Below are 17,879 nucleotides of genomic sequence, written 5' to 3'. Positions count from 1 at the left end.
GAAGGACAGACCCCCAGGTGTCCCCCACCAAGCTGTGTGTTTGCTGATTGTCCCTGCTGGGTGCGTGTTCGTGCGTATGCGGGTATGCGTCTCCCTGCTGGGATGGACAAGCTCTCCCGGCCCAGCGGGTGCCCGTCTCTGCCGTGTGTGCAGATTGCCTCCCCCCCGGCCCCCCCACACTTCATGGCTGCTCCTGCCCAGGATTTGCCTTCTCCTTCCCTGTGCCTGGGCTCAGGATGGCAGCACTTGGGCAGGCGGGAGAGGTGCTGCCCAGTGCTCTCCGCTGGTGATCTCCCTGCCTCAGCCTTCCTCAGGCTTCTGGTTTATGTTTATGCATTAGATTTTTTTCTGTGCATTGAGCCTTAAATCTTGGGGGTCCCTCAGAGTAGGGCTGGCCTGGCTTCCCCCTGGTTTGGGTCCCGTCCAGCCCCTCGGGAGCAATGGGAGAGACCTATGGCTGGGGTAGCTCCTGGGCAGCCGTCCTTGGGCTCAAAGGGCCGGCTGTAATTCTGCACAGAGGAAGGGCAATTCCTGGCCAGCAACATCCTGCCCGTCCCGGGAGGTGGATGCTGGCCTTAGCCCCCATGGTCCCCAATGCCCAGGTGATGGTGTGACCCACACCAGATGCTGAACAAGAGCCAGCAGTGGAGGGGGGAACGAGGTGCCACTGGCCCCGGAGCAGGCAGGAGCTGCTGGGCTGCCTGGGAGGAGAGCGGGGTGTGATGCCTGGGGGCTAGAGCTGGGACACCTGGTGTCTTCCCTCACCCCTGCTCCGGCCCCGCTGCCTGCCTGTGCCTTTGCAGGATCGTGCCTCCCTGGCTGTGCCTCTGTTTCCCTCCTTTGGTGAGATAGTGGGTGTCTTCGAAGCACCTGGAGTGTTGCTGGCAGGTTTTCCTTCCTGGATTAACCCTTCCCAGGAAAATCCTGCCTTGCGGTGCTGGTGGCTGTGCCAGCAGGAGGCTGATGGCGTGGGATGCCAGCCTCCGGGAAACTCACCCCGCTTCATTCCCTTTCCCTTGCTGTCACCCAAGAGCTGTCACACGTTTACTGGGCTATTGGCTGACAGATGGCTTTGCTCTTAAGCAGATGCTGCCAGCCCTTTCGGTGCAAGGACACCCCTATTCACTTCCCCGCCCCCCCCCCCCCCCCCCATCTTCCATTAATGGGGAGAATGTAACCATTTCGTGGCTCAGAGACATATACCCCATTTGGGGCCAGAGGAGGGTAAAGGGATCTGGGTTGTGGTGCAGCCCTGCAGGCCCCATCTGGGCAGGGGACCCTCTGGGCGCAGAGCTGCAGGGACCAGCCCTGGCAGGATGGTGCCCGGGCAGTGGCTGCCAAGGCCAGGGGAGCGGCTCTGTGCGTCCCCTCTCTCCCGGTTCCTGCGGATCTCCCGAGCTGACCATCGTTGCGGTGGGTGCTGTGTGCTCAGCATGGCTGAGCTAATCTATCGCCAAACAAACACACACTGTTATTCCGAAAGAAGGTTTCCAAGCGACTCATTTCCCTTTTTTTAATAACTCTTCCCTGTGGTGCCCTTTGCACCCTGAGCTGGGAGATTCAATAAGGCTGGAGCCTGGAGCGTGGCGCAGCTCAGCCTCCCACCGAGCGGGGGGAGTAGCGCTGGGGAGGGGGGGCACCTGGGTGCCCCTCGGCCAGACCCACTCCTGCTCTTCCACTGTGTTGTTCTGGCTGAAATCTGGGGCCTGCTTTATTGCTTTTTTCCCCTCTCTTGTTTTCAATTGCTAGTTTTCTGCCGGGCACTGGCAGTGGGGCTGGGAGGGGCTGGCCCGAGCTGGGACAGCGAGGCAGCCAGCAAAGTGGACGCTTCCCTCTGCAACAGCAGCCCTAAGCTGAGCACCCATCAGCCCTGCTGCTAATCGCACCTGTGCCAATTAATGTTCCCAGATTAATGACTTTTGCGGGGCCCCCCCCCAATCCCTGCATGCACAGCTCCTCCTCCCAGGGAGCCAAAGTCCCGGCAGCCCGTGGCCCAACAGTGGGGCGATGCTGTGCTGAGACCCCGGCAGCTGAAGCCTCCCCCCCTCGCCTGCCCTGGCCAAGCTCCAGCATCTCTGAAGAGATGCCTGGCTCAGCCTTCCCGCTTGGGTGCTGAAGGTAAATGGCCCAGGAAAGATGAAGCTTCCTCTCCAGCCGCTTGGATTGCTGCTAAAGAAATAATCACGTCCCTGTGCCCGTGTTCCCCCCTCCCTGTCTTTTTTTCCTGATCGCTGTTGCAAAAGGAAAGTCATTGTGGAAATGAGCGCCCAGCCTGCAGAAATGATCAGCTGCAAAGAGCCTGCAGGGCCCTGCACTCGCAGAGGGATAATTTTCCCCTCCCCAAATAAATCCCCATCAGACCCTGTTGCTCAGGCAGGGGCTGACTGCCTACGCCTGGGCCATGGCACGTTGCTCAGCCCGGTGCTGCCAGCGGTGCAGACCCTGTCTGAGCCCCGTGGCTGTCCCAACAGCTGGGCTGGCCTTGGCGGGTGCCATAGTGGGCAAAGATGCTCTTGTTTCTCCTCCTGTCCCCCCCGGCACTGGGCAGTGAAGCCTCTGTCCTCGGCAAGCAGAGCGATGCTTTACACTGCTCCGCCTGGCGCCTGCTCGGGACCAGGAGCCTGGGCAGGGTGGTATGTGCAAACTGGGGCCGAATCCAGTCCCGGGGGTTGTGGGGGGGCTTCTGGAGGACGGTGGGCTGCAGGGACCCCTTGTCCCCTGCTGCTGCCGGGAGCCGTTGCCTGGCTGTGGTGGGGCACAGACCTTGCGACCCCGGGACCACGCAGCCCAAGAGGAGCTGCAGCCTAGCGATGCCCTTGAGGGTCCCCTGCGCCTCTGGGTCTCTCGGAGGGTTTTAATCAGCCTCTTACTGCCAGGGGGGATGCAGAGGACAGCCGTGTCCCTGCCACTGCTCCTTCCTTCCTTCTCTTCCTGGGGAAAATAAATCCCGGCTGGCACTGGGAAAATGGGGGCAGCAGGGGGGGCACAGTGCTGGGGGGGGGGGGCACAGGGACGGGGTCCCCTCTGAGTGAACAGCCCCATGTTTGCCCCTCTCCGTGGTGACCTTGGCACCAGCCCTGTCTCACTGGGGGGGCGACGACAACACACACGTGTGGTGCAGGGGGAGGGGGGGGCTGGAAATGCAATTTATGATCCCGCCTGATACGATCTTATAAAATTTCCCGGGCACACTCGAAATTACATTTCCATAGCTCAGGAGAAGCGATCTCCTCGCGCGCCGATACCTGCCACTTTTATGGCTACATTTATTGCAATAATAAAGTGAAATGGTGAGGCGAGGGGGTGGGGGCAGGCCGGGGGGAGGAGAGGCAGCTGGGCAGAAGGTGGGGGCTGCGTCCTGAGGGGCTGGGGTCCCTCTGGTTGGGGGGGCGGGGGCTCGGGGGAAGCTGCCACCTGTGCACCCCCTTGGAAAAACTTCGCCTGCCAAAGAGTCAGGGCAGCTCTGGAGGGGTGGAGGGAGCCCCGCAGCCTGCTCCACTGTGGGGAAACTGAGGCAGAGCCACAAGGGCCGAGGAAGGGGAACACAGGTGTCCTGGCTGTGCACCCCTGGCTGCCGGGGATGCAGGAGCAACCTGGGACTAGTCCCTGCCGGCTCTGCCTCAGTTTCCCCACATGCCGTCCATGTGGGCTGCCCACGTCTGCCCGCTCCTGCCCACTCCTGAGCACAAAGGGGCTCGGCCGCACCTGGCACTGCACTGCTGAGCACGCAGCCCCTCTCCCCAGTGACCCCCAGACCCTTCCGCCCCATCGCTGTGCGGTGCCAGGTGCCGTCGGCCGAGCCAAGCCGGGCATCGCCGGCAGGTTGGGCTCTGGCTGGCTCCTGAGGACGCTGCCAATGCGCTGCCTGGGCGAGCAGGATTCAATTTCCTCCAAGCCCATCAGCCCGCGCGTCCCTCTCCTTCCTGCCGCCCCCATGCCCCCTCGCCACTGGCTTCTGCACATCCCTCTCCCCCTTCCCGCTCCGTTTATCTCCTCATTTTCTCATTCATTCTCTTTTCTTCCTTGAGTCCAATGAGTCACACAAGCCCTGAATCCTTTGCCTGGTGCTGTCTCCTCCCTTCTATTATATTTTTTCCTTTGCTCTTAACAGCACTTTTCTTTTTCACCCGTGGGGGGAGAGACTGGGGATGTACATTTCTCCCTGCCCCCCCCCCCCCCCAGCCACCTACCAGCTCCTGTCTCACCATGAAGCCCTTAAAAGTAATAAATAAATAAAACAACGGCTGAGAAAAGAAAAGGCAGGAAACGAGTGACAGGGAAAAGGAACCAAAACGAAAGAAAGAAGAAGGAGGAAAAAAAAAGTCCTACTCGGGCTATGAAATATTTATTAGCCAGCGCGTGCCGAGCGCGTTAATAAAGCTGCAGCATTTGCATATTTTTTCCGCCTGTGAGGAGCGAGGTGTCTGTTTAGGGGGTGAAGGCAAACGCATCTGTGGGAAGCTGTTTTCTCCCAGCCCCACGCAGGTCGTGCTCCTGCACAAGATGATGCTGGCCCTTGCACAAGCGTCACTTCAGGCAGGGGTGTCTCCAGGAACAGGACCCCAGCATGGGCGCCGCGGGTCCTGCCGCTGCCATGGGCTGCGCGGGCAGGGTGGGTGCTGGCAGCTCCAGCAGCCCTGCGGCACCGTAATGAACCAATGGTGGGTTTGGCTTTGGCGAGGTCACCCAGGCTGTCTCCCCACCGAGGACGTGTTGGCGCTGGGTTCGCCTATCCTGGTGCTGGAGGTTTGTGGTGCCTGCCCACTGTGCTGCATTCGGGTACCTGCAAACTGCTGGCAGTTGTGGTGGCAACGGCACAGAAGAGGCAGAGGAAGGACGGAGGAGGCCTTTGGGTGGTCACGCTGAGCTCACCTCCAGGGCAGGATTTGTCTGGCCGTCACCCTGACTCTGTGTGTGTGTGTGGCAGGGTGGCTGTGCATGAGTGCATCCTGACTTGTCCCTGTCCGTCACCTGCTCGACCCCTCGGTGCCTGGGCCTGGGGCGGGTTCAGCATCCCCCAGAGCATGATGCCCTTTCGTCCCACCACGGCCATCCTGCCCCGTTCTGCTGGGGTGAGTGGGGCAGCCGGCGCTGCTGCCTGTGGCCCGGTGGGGGCTCCAGGCTGGGAGCGGGGGGAGGCAGGAGGAGGGGGCTGAGTGACACCAGGGTGCTGTGAGGTGAGGAGGGGATGGGCCATGCGTGGGCAGTGGGGGTGCTGGCTGTGGGGCAAGAGTGGCACTGAGCAGAGCCAGGCCCTCCCAGCCCTGGTGCTGCTGGCCAAGGATGGGCTTTCAAGTGTCTTTGAGCCAGGAGTCAGTGGGACACGGGGGTGGCTGCTGGGGACAGCAATCTGGGTTTCTCCTCTTGCCCTTGTGAGGCTGAGATGGGGGGCTCTGCCCTTCCTCCCGAGACTGTCCTGCACCCCATTCCTGCACCCCCTGCCTATGACTCCCCATGCCTGCCTAGCAGCCCACAGCCCTCCCTGATAACCCCTGCTGGGCTGCGCACCACTGCCGCCCCCGGGCCCCCCTCACCTGTCCTGCAGCCCCATTCTTTTGCCCTTGAGCCCTCACTTGCCAGAGGAGCAGCATCCTCACTCGCAGCCGCCCCCGACGGGGACAGGGAGCCAGACTGGGACTCGCGTTGTGCTGCTTCTGGTCTGTGGCCCCTGGGCCCCTCCCAGCTGCACCAGCACCCTCAACCCAGCCCAGGTGCGCCCAACAGCAGGTTAATTCGTTGCCCTGGCACCAAGGAGTCATTGCTGCAGATTTGCCTCATGGGGGCTTTCTTTAGCAGCCTGCCACGCACCAGCCCCATCTGCGCTGGCCGACGCGGCGCGGCACAGGCAGCAGCATGGCCGTACCCCTGCCACGTACTGGGGCAGGTGCACTGGAGGCACGGGAACGCGTTCGTCCCGGGGTGCACCCTGGGGAGCAGAGGCTCACCTGCAAAGGCACATGTGCAGAGCCACCTCGCTTCGTGTATGCGTGTGTAACCGTGCATATATGCACACAGACATGCTCGCAGGGACGTGTAGGACACGTGAAGGCATTCTTGCACGTTCGGCTGCATGCAAAGCAGCGCATGTGTACATGAGCAACAGCAGGCATTCGCTACATTCACCTGCACGCTTGCTGCAGGTGCATACTAGGCCGGGCAGGCATTGGGCGATCTCGGTGCACACCTGCTAGCACCCGTGGGTGTGCAGACTCACACTCCGAAATGGGAGCGCGCTCGCTCAGAGCTCACTGTGCGCGCTCGCCCACATGCCGTCGTTGCGCGCCTCGGCACGCTCGGGCGCGTGCTCAGGTCCCTCCCGCAGCCCAGCAGAGCCCACCGCTGCACCGCGTCACCCTGCCACCGCATTAGCACCCGCGCGGCGCTGGCGAGATAAATGGGAGCTGTCAGAGGCACCTTGTTTGCTGCTAACCTTTGGAAATGCCACACCGCCCCGGGCTGCACTGCGCCGCGGGGGGAGCGGGCCTGCGGGGATTGTCGCTCACCACCTCCAATTAATCTCCTTGCACTAACGAAGGCAGTGGGGTGACAGGGGAGAGACCAGCGTGACCCTGCGCCTATGGGGAGAGCTGGAGACCCCGATCAGCAGATCGGTGCCTGCTCTGACACCGACCCCCACCACAGTGGGGGGACAGCCCAGGGCTGGGTGCTGGGGGCAGGCTGGCTGCAGGGGCAGGGCCTTTGGTGAGGGTTGGCGTGCGTGCTCTGTTTTGCTTTGCAATGGTGCCCCATCAGTCATGGCCCCGCTCTCGGGGTGCTGGGAGCTTGTCACAGCCCACACTGGGGCAGCCGGTCCACCCTGCCCCTCCCTGTGCTGCTCCGCTCCCCTCCACCAAGGTGACCGTGGGTCTTGGGGGAGTAGCTGACGGCACTTGGCCCCGCCAGCAAATGGGATGTGAGTGGCCATCACTGCTGGTCCTGACAAGCCAAATTGATGCCGGCACCAAGAGCTTTCCTAGTCCCTCTGGAGCCACCCCCAGCCCTTCCTGCATCCTTGCCTGACTGCTTGTGCACACACCGAGTGACACACAGGTGCCTTCAGGAGCGTGGCAGCCCTCCCCAGCCCCACACGCACACAGAAGAGTGTACAAGGGGTTTGAGAGCAGCAAGAAAATCTGTCGTTGTCTTGGAGTAACGCATGGTTGCAGCACCACATGCATGTGTAACAGTGAAAAAACAAGCGTACCAGACAAACACACATGACTGGCGCATCGCAGCCAGAACCCAGCACACTGTGGAGCCAGGAATGGCCCTCCTCTGGCAGAGGGGACAGATGCTGGTGCAGCCAGGGAGGGAGGGGTCTCTGCACACACCCATGCAGGACCAGGAGGCACTGGGACCCCCATGTACGACTGTGAAGCGTGTCCGAGAGGTTCGTGTATACGTGTGTGCATGCTGCACCCCAACCACTCACAAGCAGAAACATTAATATTTAATGCAAGGTGCGAGTGGGACCTGCCCTGAATGCCGACAGCACTGGCAAGGTGCAGGGGGGGGTGACCTTGGCTCCCCTCAGCGCTGTCGTGGAAGACGCTTGTTGTGGCCCTGCTCTGCTGCGCCCCTTGCCCGTAGGATCTGGGACCCCAGCTGGCTAGGGGAAGCCGTCCTGGGCTGCACCAGGGGCTGCAGTTAGAGAGGGTCTCTCCCACGTCCCCATGCTGCCCACGGCCCCAGACTGCGCTCATGCTGCAATCGATAGCCCTGGCTGCATCGGCAGTCACTGCCCTGCTCTGTAATTCCCTTTCATCCCCTGCTCCCCCAGCAGCTCTTGGGGAGGGACCTGGGGGTGGATGGGAGGCTGCCAGCCTGGCCTCTCACCCTGTGGGAATGTCTGCCCTGTCCTGTCAGTGCCCAGTCCGTGCCCCACAGCCTTTGGCCCAGTCCTGCCCCATCCTCCTGCACAAGTCTGGCCTGGGGACCTGCGGCTCTCAGGGGTGCAGAGCTGGTGTCAGCACCTCCTTCCCCAGTATGTGCCCATCCCCACTGTTTCCCACTGCGTCCCCTCTCCATTGCCTCCTGTCCCTGTCACTTCCCTGTCCCTACTGCATCTCTGTCTCCACCAGTTCCCCATCACATCCCTGTTCCCATCCCCATCGCGTCCCCAAATCCCCTTCATCCCCCTCACCACTAGCAGGGCATCATGGAAGGGGGGGTGAATCAGAAAGGGAAATCGAGGCAGGGGGAGGAGGGCTGCGGCGGCAGCTCACGTAGCACTGCTGGGGGGAACCAGTCGTTCTGGCTCTCCGCCCTAGCTGAGATGGAAAGCCAGTGCGGAGCTGAGAAACCTCCAGAAATCCTTCCCGGGCTGGGGGGGGCTTGGGCGGCGTGTGCTCGTGTTCCCCCGTGGGCTAAGTCTCTGCGCTGCTCCCTGCCCTGTCTCTGTGGGTGCGAGCGGGTTTTGGGGGCTCCCCTTCCAGCTGCGGGGTTACCGGTGCCCCTCGCCCGCCTGTGCTCATCTTGTGGTGAGGGAGGCCCGCTGCCTCCCCACGGGGGGACGCGGGGGGCTCACGGGCTGATGAATATGTACGAGTGGGATTAACGACGGAGCGTAGCTGGGGCGGAGGGGGAGCAGCGGTCCCGCCAGGGCCACCGCGCCCCCCCCCCCCCCCCGCCAAACGTCTGTCTCCTGGCCGGAGGGGGGTGCTGGGGGTGCCCTTCCCCCCTCCCCGTTTATCTCCATCTCGCCGTCCTGCCGCGCTCGCTCCCTCTCTCTCCGGCTGGGGAAGGCACCGGCTTTGAAGCTGCGTTGAAATATAGATAAGGGCGAAGGCAGCAGCCGCGCTCAAAGGGAGACCGGGGAGGGAGCGGAGGGACGGCCGGGCCGGCGCGGGGGGCTGCGGGGATGCTCAGCTGCAGCTTCGCACTGCACAGCCCCCTGTCCCCCCCTCCCTGGGCTGGGCTGAGACCCCACAAATCCTCCTCCCCTGCCCACAGACCCGGGGCCAGGCAGCCCTGCCCGGAGCGGCCAGTTCCCCGGGCAGAGGCAGAGCCCTGGGGCAGAATGGCCGGTGCCGGCAGCGGCAGCCCAGGCTGCCTGCTCCTGCCCGGGCTGTCTGCTCCTGCCCAGGCTGCCTGCTCCTGCCCGGTGCAGCAGAGACGAGAGCAGCACACGCCGGAGCAGATTTACAGGCTCAGCCCGGCGCACGCAGCGTTAGGGGGGGAAGGCAATAGATTCCGGAGACAGCAGAGCGCAGCCTGGCCGGAGGCTCCAGCTCAGCAGCTGGGGAGGAACGGGCCGGGGCAGCCCTCCGTGGTGCTGCTCCATCCATGGTGGGTGCCCGGCAGAGACTAGTCCCTGCACACAGACCTGCCTGGCCGCGGAGGAGGGGACCCGTGGGGCTCACCCCTCTCTGGTGGGGGTCATGGGAAGAGCACGCCGCGCTCCGAGGGGGAAACAGCACCGAGCCATTCTGACCATGCTGCAGGGTGGCTGGTGCCAGGATGAGACCCCAGCAATGGCAGGCAGGAGCCATCCCCAGCGCCTCCTGCCCTGCCGCCTGCCCCACTGGCTGGGATTCAGTGCTGAGGCATGCCTCGGTTTCCTATGGGAGCACAGACCCCCACGCTCCCCAGGCCTTTCCAGCTCGCATCTCTCTCGCCGCCCTCCTTCCCCACTCCCCTCCTCCCTGCATCCCCCTCGGGAAACAGGTCGTCCAGAGCAAAAACTGCCAGAGCAGCCTGAGCACCTGCCAGCTCGCGGGCGACAGTGATTGACGAGGCCGGGGCTGACGGAGCAGCATCCTGAGCGTCGGGAGCAGCTGGCAGGGCAGGCAGGGGCACACCGGGCACCAGGGTGCAGAGCCAGGCGGAGGGATGGGGAAGCAGGAGCATAGGCAGGATTAGGCAAGGGGGGGGACACCACGACGACGACACACGTCAGAGACGGGGTCCCAGGCCTAAAGAGGTGCCAGCTGGCTCTGCTCACCACTGCTGAACCGTGCGGTGTTGGCCCTGGCAGACAGTCAGAGCCATGGCCATGGGGACCTCAGGAAGGGGATGAAGCAGGTCCCAGCCCCCCCTTGGTGCACAGGTTCTCTACTGGTGTGGCTGGGAGCTACTGCATGACATCCCAGTGTTGGCTGCATCTCCAGAGGGTCCCAGTGTGCCAGATCAGCACCTCCTTAACTGGTCTTTCAGCTCACTCAGGTTGGAGGGACCAGGCAGCTGCTCTCCATCATATCTCCATCGATTTACCCCACCAGGAGAGGAGCCGCCTCTCCCCACCCTGTGACAGCCTTTGCCAAGGGCTTCTGGCTCTGTGTTGGACAAGGAGGTGTCCCTGTGCCGGTGCAGGGACCTTGGAGCTGCCTGGCATTTCCTCCCCTCCCTGTCCATCTTTTCTGCTTTTGCTGCACATTCCCTCTCTTGCCAGAATGCAGAAAGTGACCCTAGCTCCCCCGCTACCAGCAAAGCAAGGGGTACCCGCTCATTCCTTTGTGCGCCCCCCCCGCTCTGCACACAATGCGCCCCACTCTTAGCCGTGGCTGCCTGGTGCAATTATCCTGGAGGGCGGAGCGGCTGCCATGCAGCCTGGCGGGGGTCTCTGTAATTTCAGCTGTGGATCAGAGGCACTGGGTAATGCAATTAGGCTTCCCTGGCAGGCGATGCGGGGCTCTGATGCCTCCCCATCTCTGTACATGCTGCTGCCCGCCACCCCCCTGCATTTTAATAGGCCTCAGCTGTGGTGGGGCAGGCAGTCATGAATTATCCGGCATCTTTCTTCCTCTCACAGGGTCGTGGATGATGCTGGAGAAGCATGCTTGGCTCCTGGGGTGTGTCTGGGACAGGCTTGTGCGGGGCTTAGCAGGGCTTGGGGGTGGCACGGGCAGGGTGCAGCCATGCTTGTCTGGGGGCACAGTGGACGGGGGGCACGGTGATGAAGTGGTATGTGATGCCAGAGGTGTCCCTGTGCCGGTGCAGGGGGACACAGAAGGGTGCATGGGGACAGGCAGGAGGATGAGCGAGGGGCAGCAGGCAGGAGGATGCATGATGGGCAGCAGGCACAGCTTGTGCAGTCTCTGCCCTCTTTCACCCAGACGGTGTGTGCTGAGGGCCACATCGCCAAGACCCTGGGATACCTGGAGCTGGGCGCCTCTGGCCTCCTCAAGGATGTCCCCTATGGCACCCTGAAGCCCCCCGTGCTCAACCCTGGGAGGCTGATTCCAGCTGAGCCCCCCCAGGGTGCAGGGACACCATCGGGTGCTGTGCAGAGCCCCTGGGACTGGCAGAAGAACCAGACGGCCGGGGAGCTGCTGAGCCCCCGTGCCCGGCGCAAGCCCTCGCTCAAGTCTGGCCGCACCAAGAAGATCTTTGGCTGGGGCGACTTCTATTTCAACATCAAGACACTGAAGTTCAGCCTGCTGGTGACGGGGAAGATTGTCGACCACATCAACGGGACCTTCAGTGTCTACTTCCGCCACAACTCCTCCAGCCTGGGCAACGTCTCGGTCAGCATCGTGCCCCCTTCCAAGGCGGTGGGCTTTGAGGTGCTGGTGCCAGCCCCGCCGCCGCTCCCCCGCCCACCACCCCAGCAGAGCACGCTGCCTGAGGGGCGCCCGGCCAAGGCCCTCAACTGCCATGTGGAGTATGAGAAGACCAACCGGGCACGGAAGAACAAGCCCTGCCTATATGACCCCTCCAAGGTGTGCTTCACTGAGCACACGCAGAGCCATGCCGCCTGGCTCTGCGCCAAGCCCTTCAAGGTCATCTGCATCTTCATCTCCTTCCTCAGCATCGACTACAAGCTGGTCCAGAAGGTCTGCCCTGACTACAACTTCCAGCACGACAACCCCTACTTCGGCTGACAGCCACGGGAAGGGGCGGTGGGTGCTGGAGCTGGCGGCAGATGTGGGCCAAGGGCTTCTGCATTCCATCCCAGCTGCACGGTACCCCCCATCGCCCCTGCACTGCCCCCCCCCCCCCCCCCATCACTGCAGCACCTCCCCGGGGCGTGGAAGTGGGGCCAGGGACAGCCCCCCTGGGGCACAGCCGGCACAGGGGGTCCCAGCCGCGCCGCGGCCACGCTCCCATCCCTGCAGCTGGGTGGGGGGCAGGCGTAAAGCCCGGGCCCCCACCCCATGCCGGGGGCTGGGCTGGGGTCGCGTGTGGGTGACTCGGGGGGTACAGCCCCATGCGATGGCATCGGCTGGACATGTGTCACCTCTGGAGCAGGTGGTAGCAGGGGAGCTTTGCCATGTGCTTGTGGGTCATGGTGCTGAGGAGGGCTCCAGCCTCACCCTGTGTGCTGTGGGGCTTTGGCCTTTCTGCGGCCGTGGGAGGTGTGCATGCACGTGCGTGTGGACACGTGTGTGCATGCCAGTCTGTGCGTGTGCGAGGGCACCTGTCCAGGTATTTTGGAGCTCCCCCCCACCCCCTAGTTGTCCCTTCCCAGGCTGCGGCAGCGTTGGGGCACCAAACCAAGCCCCTGGTGCCCCATGGAGTCGTCGCGTCCCGTCCCGTCCCCCTCGCTGGGGAAGGCCCTGCCCAGATTCGGCGCCCCTCACCCAGATTTGCAGCCCCCCGTCTGCTGCCTGCCCCCCATCGCCACGCCGTGAAGAAGCTGGAGGCAGAAGTCGGCAGGGCTCCTGCTGGGGGCTGCCCTTCCCCTGGCTCTGGGCAGGGACTTCTTCATACTTTTTTAACAAAAATAAAATGGAAAAAAAAAGTGGAAAATAAAGAAAAACATTGGAAGAAAAAGGAAAAGCGGTGGAGTGTGCTGATCCCGTACCCCCGCGTCGGAGCCCACCGTCCTCCCGCTGCCCCAGGGACGGAGGGGAGGTGGGGGGCAAGGAGGGGCTCAGGGCAGAGGAAGGAGGGGTGGGGGTGCGAACCCCGCCGGGGCGGGGAGGGGGGGGGCGCTGGACCTCCCGCTTCCCGTCGGGCCTCGCGGTGCCGGCAGCCCCTTGGCCCCGCCCCGGCCCCGCCGACGCCGCGCGAGCGCTGCCGCGGGGGGCGGGACTAGGCAGGGACCGGGGCCGGGAGCGGGGCCGGGACCCGGCCGCGATCCGCCTGGAGCGCCGAGCGCGATGTGGCCGCTCCGCCTGGGGAGGGTGAGTCTCGGGGCTGGGAGTGGGGGTCCCAGCGCCCGGGGTGTCCCGGTACCCGCGGGGGTGACGATGCCCGCGGGGGGTGCCGGTGCCCGGGGAGTCCCGGTCCCCGCGGGGTGTCCCGGTCCCCGGGGTATTCCGGTGCTCGTAGAGGTCCCGGTGCTCGGGGACGGAGGTCCGGGTACCCGCGGGGGTCCCTGTGCCCGGGGTGTCGCTCCCTGCGTGCCCGTTTCTCCCGGCTCCCCGCCCGCCCCAGCGCCCCTCTGCAGCGTCGGGGCGCAACTCCTGCCCGGAGAGTGTCGGGGCAGCGGCGCCCGGGCCCAGCCCCACCCCGCCCCCCTCCCCGGGCTGAGCAGCGGGACCCCCGGCCTGGCCCTCGCCCCCGCGGACTTTGCGTCCGTCCCAAAGTCCCCGGGGCCGGGGCGGCCACCGCCGCCGACCTTGGCCCTTGCCCCTTGCCCGGCGACCGCGGCCCCGCGGGTGACGCAATGAGGCAGCGGCGGTTACATCACCCGGGACCGGGCACCGGGCACCGCCGGCGGAGCGAGGAGCCGCGGCACACTTCTCTTTCCGTGTCCCGCGGGCTGAGGGGAGCGGCGGCCCCCCCTCCCCCGCGTTGTGCACGGTGCTGCGGGGGGGGGGGGGCTGCAGCACCGTGCACAACGGGGGGCCCCGCAGAGTGGCTGAGGGTTTGTCCATGCCCCCGGGCGTGCACGCCTGCACACGCGTGTGCATCTCCACTGTGCCCACGGCAGGTTCGGCTGCCGTTCCCGCTGCTTTGGCACCGGCTCTCGGCAGAGGCAGGATGCTCCTGCCCTGGCCCTGGGCCCAGGAGACCTTGCGGGGGGGTCCCCACATGGGTGCTTGGGGGGGGGGGGGGGCTTGGGCGTCCCCATGTGCCCACCCTGGCAGGTGGCACCAGTGGCTGGAGATGGAACACTGGGGTCTTGCCCTGATCTCTGTCACCTGCCGGTCCAGGGCCACTTTAGGGGTAAGGGGGCCTGGCACCCGCCTGTGCGCAGGCTGTTAGCCCCCCCTCTCCTGTGCAGGCCCTGCAGCGATGTGGTGGCCGGGTGTCCACCAGCAGCCAGTGGGTGCATCTTGGCACCGCTGCGGCGGCCGCCACCGGGCACATGCCCGACTGGACAGGGCAGGAGAGTCTGGCCGAGAGCGACCCTGAGATGTGGACCCTGGTCCAGAAGGAGAAGGATCGGCAGTGCCGGGGGCTGGAGCTCATTGCCTCTGAGGTGGGGTGCAGGGTGCTTGGGGCAGTGGGTGATGATGGTCCTGGAGGACCCACGCTCAGGTGGGAGCTCTGCTGCCGCATCTCTGACCCCCTTTTTCCTCCAGAATTTCTGCAGCCGGGCAGCACTGGAAGCCCTGGGCTCCTGCCTCAACAACAAGTACTCGGAAGGGTACCCCGGCAAGAGGTAAAGGGAGGGGGCATGCAGGCTCTGGGGAGTGGGAAGGCACCAGTGGCATCAAGGGTCCTCTCGCAGCCAGGATTCAGCTGCAGGATTCAGCTTCAGCTTGAGGGGAGCCCCGGGGCAGGAGCGGATGCTTCCAAGGGGAGGCTGTCCTCTCCACCAAGCTCTCCTGTGGGGCTGGCAGAGGGAACGGCCCCCATAACCACCTCCTATCTCCTCCAGGTACTATGGGGGAGCTGAGGTGGTGGACCAGATCGAGCTGCTGTGCGAGCAGCGGGCTCTGGAGGCATTCAACTTGGATCCTGCCTGCTGGGGTGTCAACGTTCAGCCCTACTCGGGGTCTCCAGCCAATTTCGCAGCCTACACAGCCCTGCTGCAGCCCCACGACCGCCTGATGGGGCTGGACTTGCCTGATGGGGGCCAGTACGTAGTGGGGTGGGGGAGCCTTGGTCCTGCTGCCTCCTGGGGGGCCCAGCCTTATCCTGTGCCTCTGCCTTCCCCTGCAGCCTCACGCACGGGTACATGTCGGACATCAAGAGAATCTCAGCAACATCCATCTTCTTCGAGTCGATGCCCTACAAACTTGACGTGAGCTGAGGGGGGCAGGTCCCTGGGGGAAGGGGGAATCTGCTGGCCGAGCTGTTCATCCTGGCGGTGCCCCTGAGGTGCCTGAGCTGCTCTGCCATCTCCTGCCTTACCTTCCCTGTGTCCCAACTATGTCCTGGTTCCATGGGGTGCTCGGGAGCCAAATGTGCTGTGGTCAGGACTGGGGGCAGGGAGGTGCATGTGCCTTGGCAAGCTGTCTGTCTGTCCATCCCTCACAGCCAGCCACAGGGCTGATTGACTACGACCAGCTGGAGGTGACGGCGCGGCTCTTCCGTCCTCGTCTCATCATCGCCGGCACCAGCGCGTATGCCCGCCTCATCGACTACGCTCGCATGAAGAAGGTACAGGGTGGTGGGCTCCATCCCGAGTGATGGGAGCTGTCGCACCTGTGGCAGCTCAGAAGCAGTCACACCCCGCTCGTGGCCATGGGGACAGGGACAGCTCGTGAATTCCTGTGTCCCCAGGTGTGTGAAGAGGTGAAGGCGTACCTGCTGGCGGACATGGCGCACATCAGCGGGCTGGTGGCAGCCAAAGCCATCCCTTCACCTTTCGAGCACGCAGACCTGGTCACCAGCACCACGCACAAGACCCTGCGCGGTGCCAGGTGAGGCTGTGTCCTGCTGCCCACCCTGCCCCTGGGAGCATCCCCCCCACGGCACGGGAGTGCGGAGCAGAGGTTGCATTTCATGCTCTGGCTGGGGGCCAGGGCTGAGCAGGAGCGACCCCTGGGAGGGTGGTAGGGGTGTCTGTGCTGCCCTGTGGTGCAGGGGGGCCGAGCCCTGCTGTGGGGCAATGGCAAGAGGGGTGGTACCCATTGTCTCACTGCCAGGTCAGGGCTGATCTTCTACCGCAAGGGCGTGCGCTCGGTAGATAAGAAGACGGGCAAGGAGACGCTCTACGACCTGGAGGACAGGATCAACTTTGCTGTCTTCCCCTCTCTGCAGGGGGGGCCCCACAACCACGCCATCGCTGCCGTGGCTGTGGCCCTCAAACAGGTCTGTGCAAGGGTGGTGGGCTCAGGGCTGGGGGTGACCCGGGCCCTGCGCTGATGTGGCCTCCCCTCCCAGGCCAGCTCTCCAGCTTTCCGCCAGTACTGCCAGCAGGTGCTGAAGAACGCCAAAGCCATGGCACAGGCCCTGCTCCAGCATGGGTACACCCTGGTGTCAGGTAATGCCTCCTTCCCTGTGCTTTTGGGGACGGGGAAGGACAAGGCTGTGGTAGGTCACAAGTGGCACCGCTCAGTCTCAGTGCCTAGGGGCCCTGTGGGGAGCACCTAGGGCAGCAGTGGGGAGCGTGCATGGGTTGGGGCACAGAGGAAGGGGGTGCAAGGCAGAAGAGGGCTTGGGGATGGAATGGGGGCAGTGCTGCAGAGTGGGGAAAGGGGCTGGGATGTGGCGGTGAGGAGAGGGGGTGGCTGGGGTTGCTCAGGGCTGGCTGTCGCTTCTCACCCCTTTCCCGTGCTCCCCAGGTGGCACCGACAACCACCTGGTACTGGTGGACCTGCGGCCCAAGGGCATCGACGGTGCACGGGCTGAGAGGGTGCTGGAGCTCGTCTCCATCACTGCCAACAAGAACACGTGCCCAGGAGACAAGAGCGCACTCACGCCAGGGGGGCTGCGCCTGGGTGAGGGACGGGCCCTGCTCGGGGGGAGTCTTCCTGCCTCCGTCCAGCCCCTTCCCTGGGGGGGGTGGTCACCAGGCTTGCACCCGGGGCATCCCCACTCTGTTTCACCCGTCTCTGAAGACTCCACATGGGAATTTGGAGCCAGTTTCTGGCTCAGAGAGGGACACAGGATCCCATGGGGGCTGGGACTTGGGGAGCTCCTTGGTGGGATTGGTCTCTGCGGATGGTGCCCCCGAGCAGCTCCCAGCCCTGACGGGCTCCGTCCCCTAGGTGTCCCTGCACTGACCTCCCGCCACTTCCGCGAGCAGGATTTCCAGAAGGTCGTGGCTTTCATCGACGAGGGCATCACGCTGGCCCTGGACGTCAAGAGCAAAACCAGTGAGTGAGCGAGGCCGCCCTGTCTTCCCCTTCCTGGGTGCCAGTTGCCATCGCTCCGTTTGGGGCGCAGGGACTGTGCCTGGGCAGGGCCGGGGCTGCTGTCATGTCCCCCCTGCCCTTCTCACTGGCCCCCCCCTCCAACCCAGGCAAGCTGCAGGACTTCAAGACATTCTTGCTGAAGGATGCGGAGACGCAGCGACGCTTGGCTGACCTGCGCCAGCGCGTGGAGACCTTCGCTCGTGCCTTCCCCATGCCTGGCTTCAGTGACCACTGAGTGGGGGGCTATCACCCCACCTCTGCCAGGCTGCGGCTACCTGGGAGGCAAGGGGAGGCTTACAACCACCCCCTGCTGTCCCCAGTTCCCTTTGTTCCCCTCCAGCACCTTTGGGATTTGGTGTTCTCTCCCCAGGGTGGGGGGGAAGCCCACCCCTGTCCTGCTCTCAGTGTTAGGGTACAGAGACCCCCCCCCCAGACCCTGACAGTCCTTGCTCCAGCCTTGACCCTTCTGTCCAAGCAAGTCTTGCACTTTTCTACAGGGGGGGGTTGCTAATAAAAGTGGGGGCAGAGCCTGCCAACGTGGAGGTGTGTGGGTGCTGAGCTGGGGAGGGAGAGGTCGGTGACAAGGCGTTGTGGGGGACAGTGTCCCTGGGGCCCCTTGGCACTGTGCCAGGGCCCTGTGGGTAGATGTGGGACGTGGACCCCCAGGTCTTGCTGCCCACGGTCGTGCCTCAGTGTCCCCACACACCTGGTGCTTCACCCAGCGGGATCCGAGGTCGGGAG

General features: G+C 64.4%; 2 protein-coding genes across 3 annotated transcripts; both read left to right on the top strand.

The window, feature by feature from the left end:
• Nucleotides 1–6,577: 6,577 nt before the first annotated feature.
• Nucleotides 6,578–11,822, top strand: NXPH4 (neurexophilin 4). Its single transcript, XM_086478564.1, has 4 exons — nt 6,578–6,702; nt 7,591–7,646; nt 10,751–10,902; nt 11,055–11,822. Exons 1-4 carry the CDS (start codon nt 6,578–6,580, stop codon nt 11,820–11,822), a joined length of 1,101 nt encoding a protein of 366 aa, XP_086334690.1.
• Nucleotides 11,823–13,021: 1,199 nt separating this feature from the next.
• On the top strand, nt 13,022–17,678 carry SHMT2 (serine hydroxymethyltransferase 2). 2 transcript variants are annotated; one of them, XM_086478671.1, is made up of 12 exons: nt 13,022–13,067; nt 14,114–14,311; nt 14,415–14,494; nt 14,714–14,914; nt 14,998–15,079; nt 15,316–15,438; nt 15,562–15,701; nt 15,927–16,092; nt 16,165–16,264; nt 16,566–16,721; nt 16,992–17,099; nt 17,246–17,678. In XM_086478671.1, the coding sequence occupies exons 1-12, from the start codon at nt 13,044–13,046 to the stop codon at nt 17,371–17,373; spliced, it is 1,506 nt and encodes a 501-aa protein (XP_086334797.1). In that variant the 5' UTR covers nt 13,022–13,043; the 3' UTR covers nt 17,374–17,678. The 2 variants fall into 2 exon arrangements, with proteins under 2 accessions (XP_086334797.1, XP_086334798.1); XM_086478672.1 differs by having other exon boundaries at nt 17,030–17,099; nt 17,246–17,343.
• The last annotated feature ends 201 nt before the right edge of the window (nt 17,679–17,879 follow it).

This window comes from Leptosomus discolor, chromosome 27 (genome assembly GCF_034619465.1).
Source record: "Leptosomus discolor isolate bLepDis1 chromosome 27, bLepDis1.hap2, whole genome shotgun sequence".
In the NCBI taxonomy this organism is placed as follows: Eukaryota; Metazoa; Chordata; class Aves; order Leptosomiformes; family Leptosomidae; genus Leptosomus; species Leptosomus discolor.
Note: the sequence above shows the minus strand (reverse complement) of the source record. Positions and strands in the feature narration are given on the sequence as shown.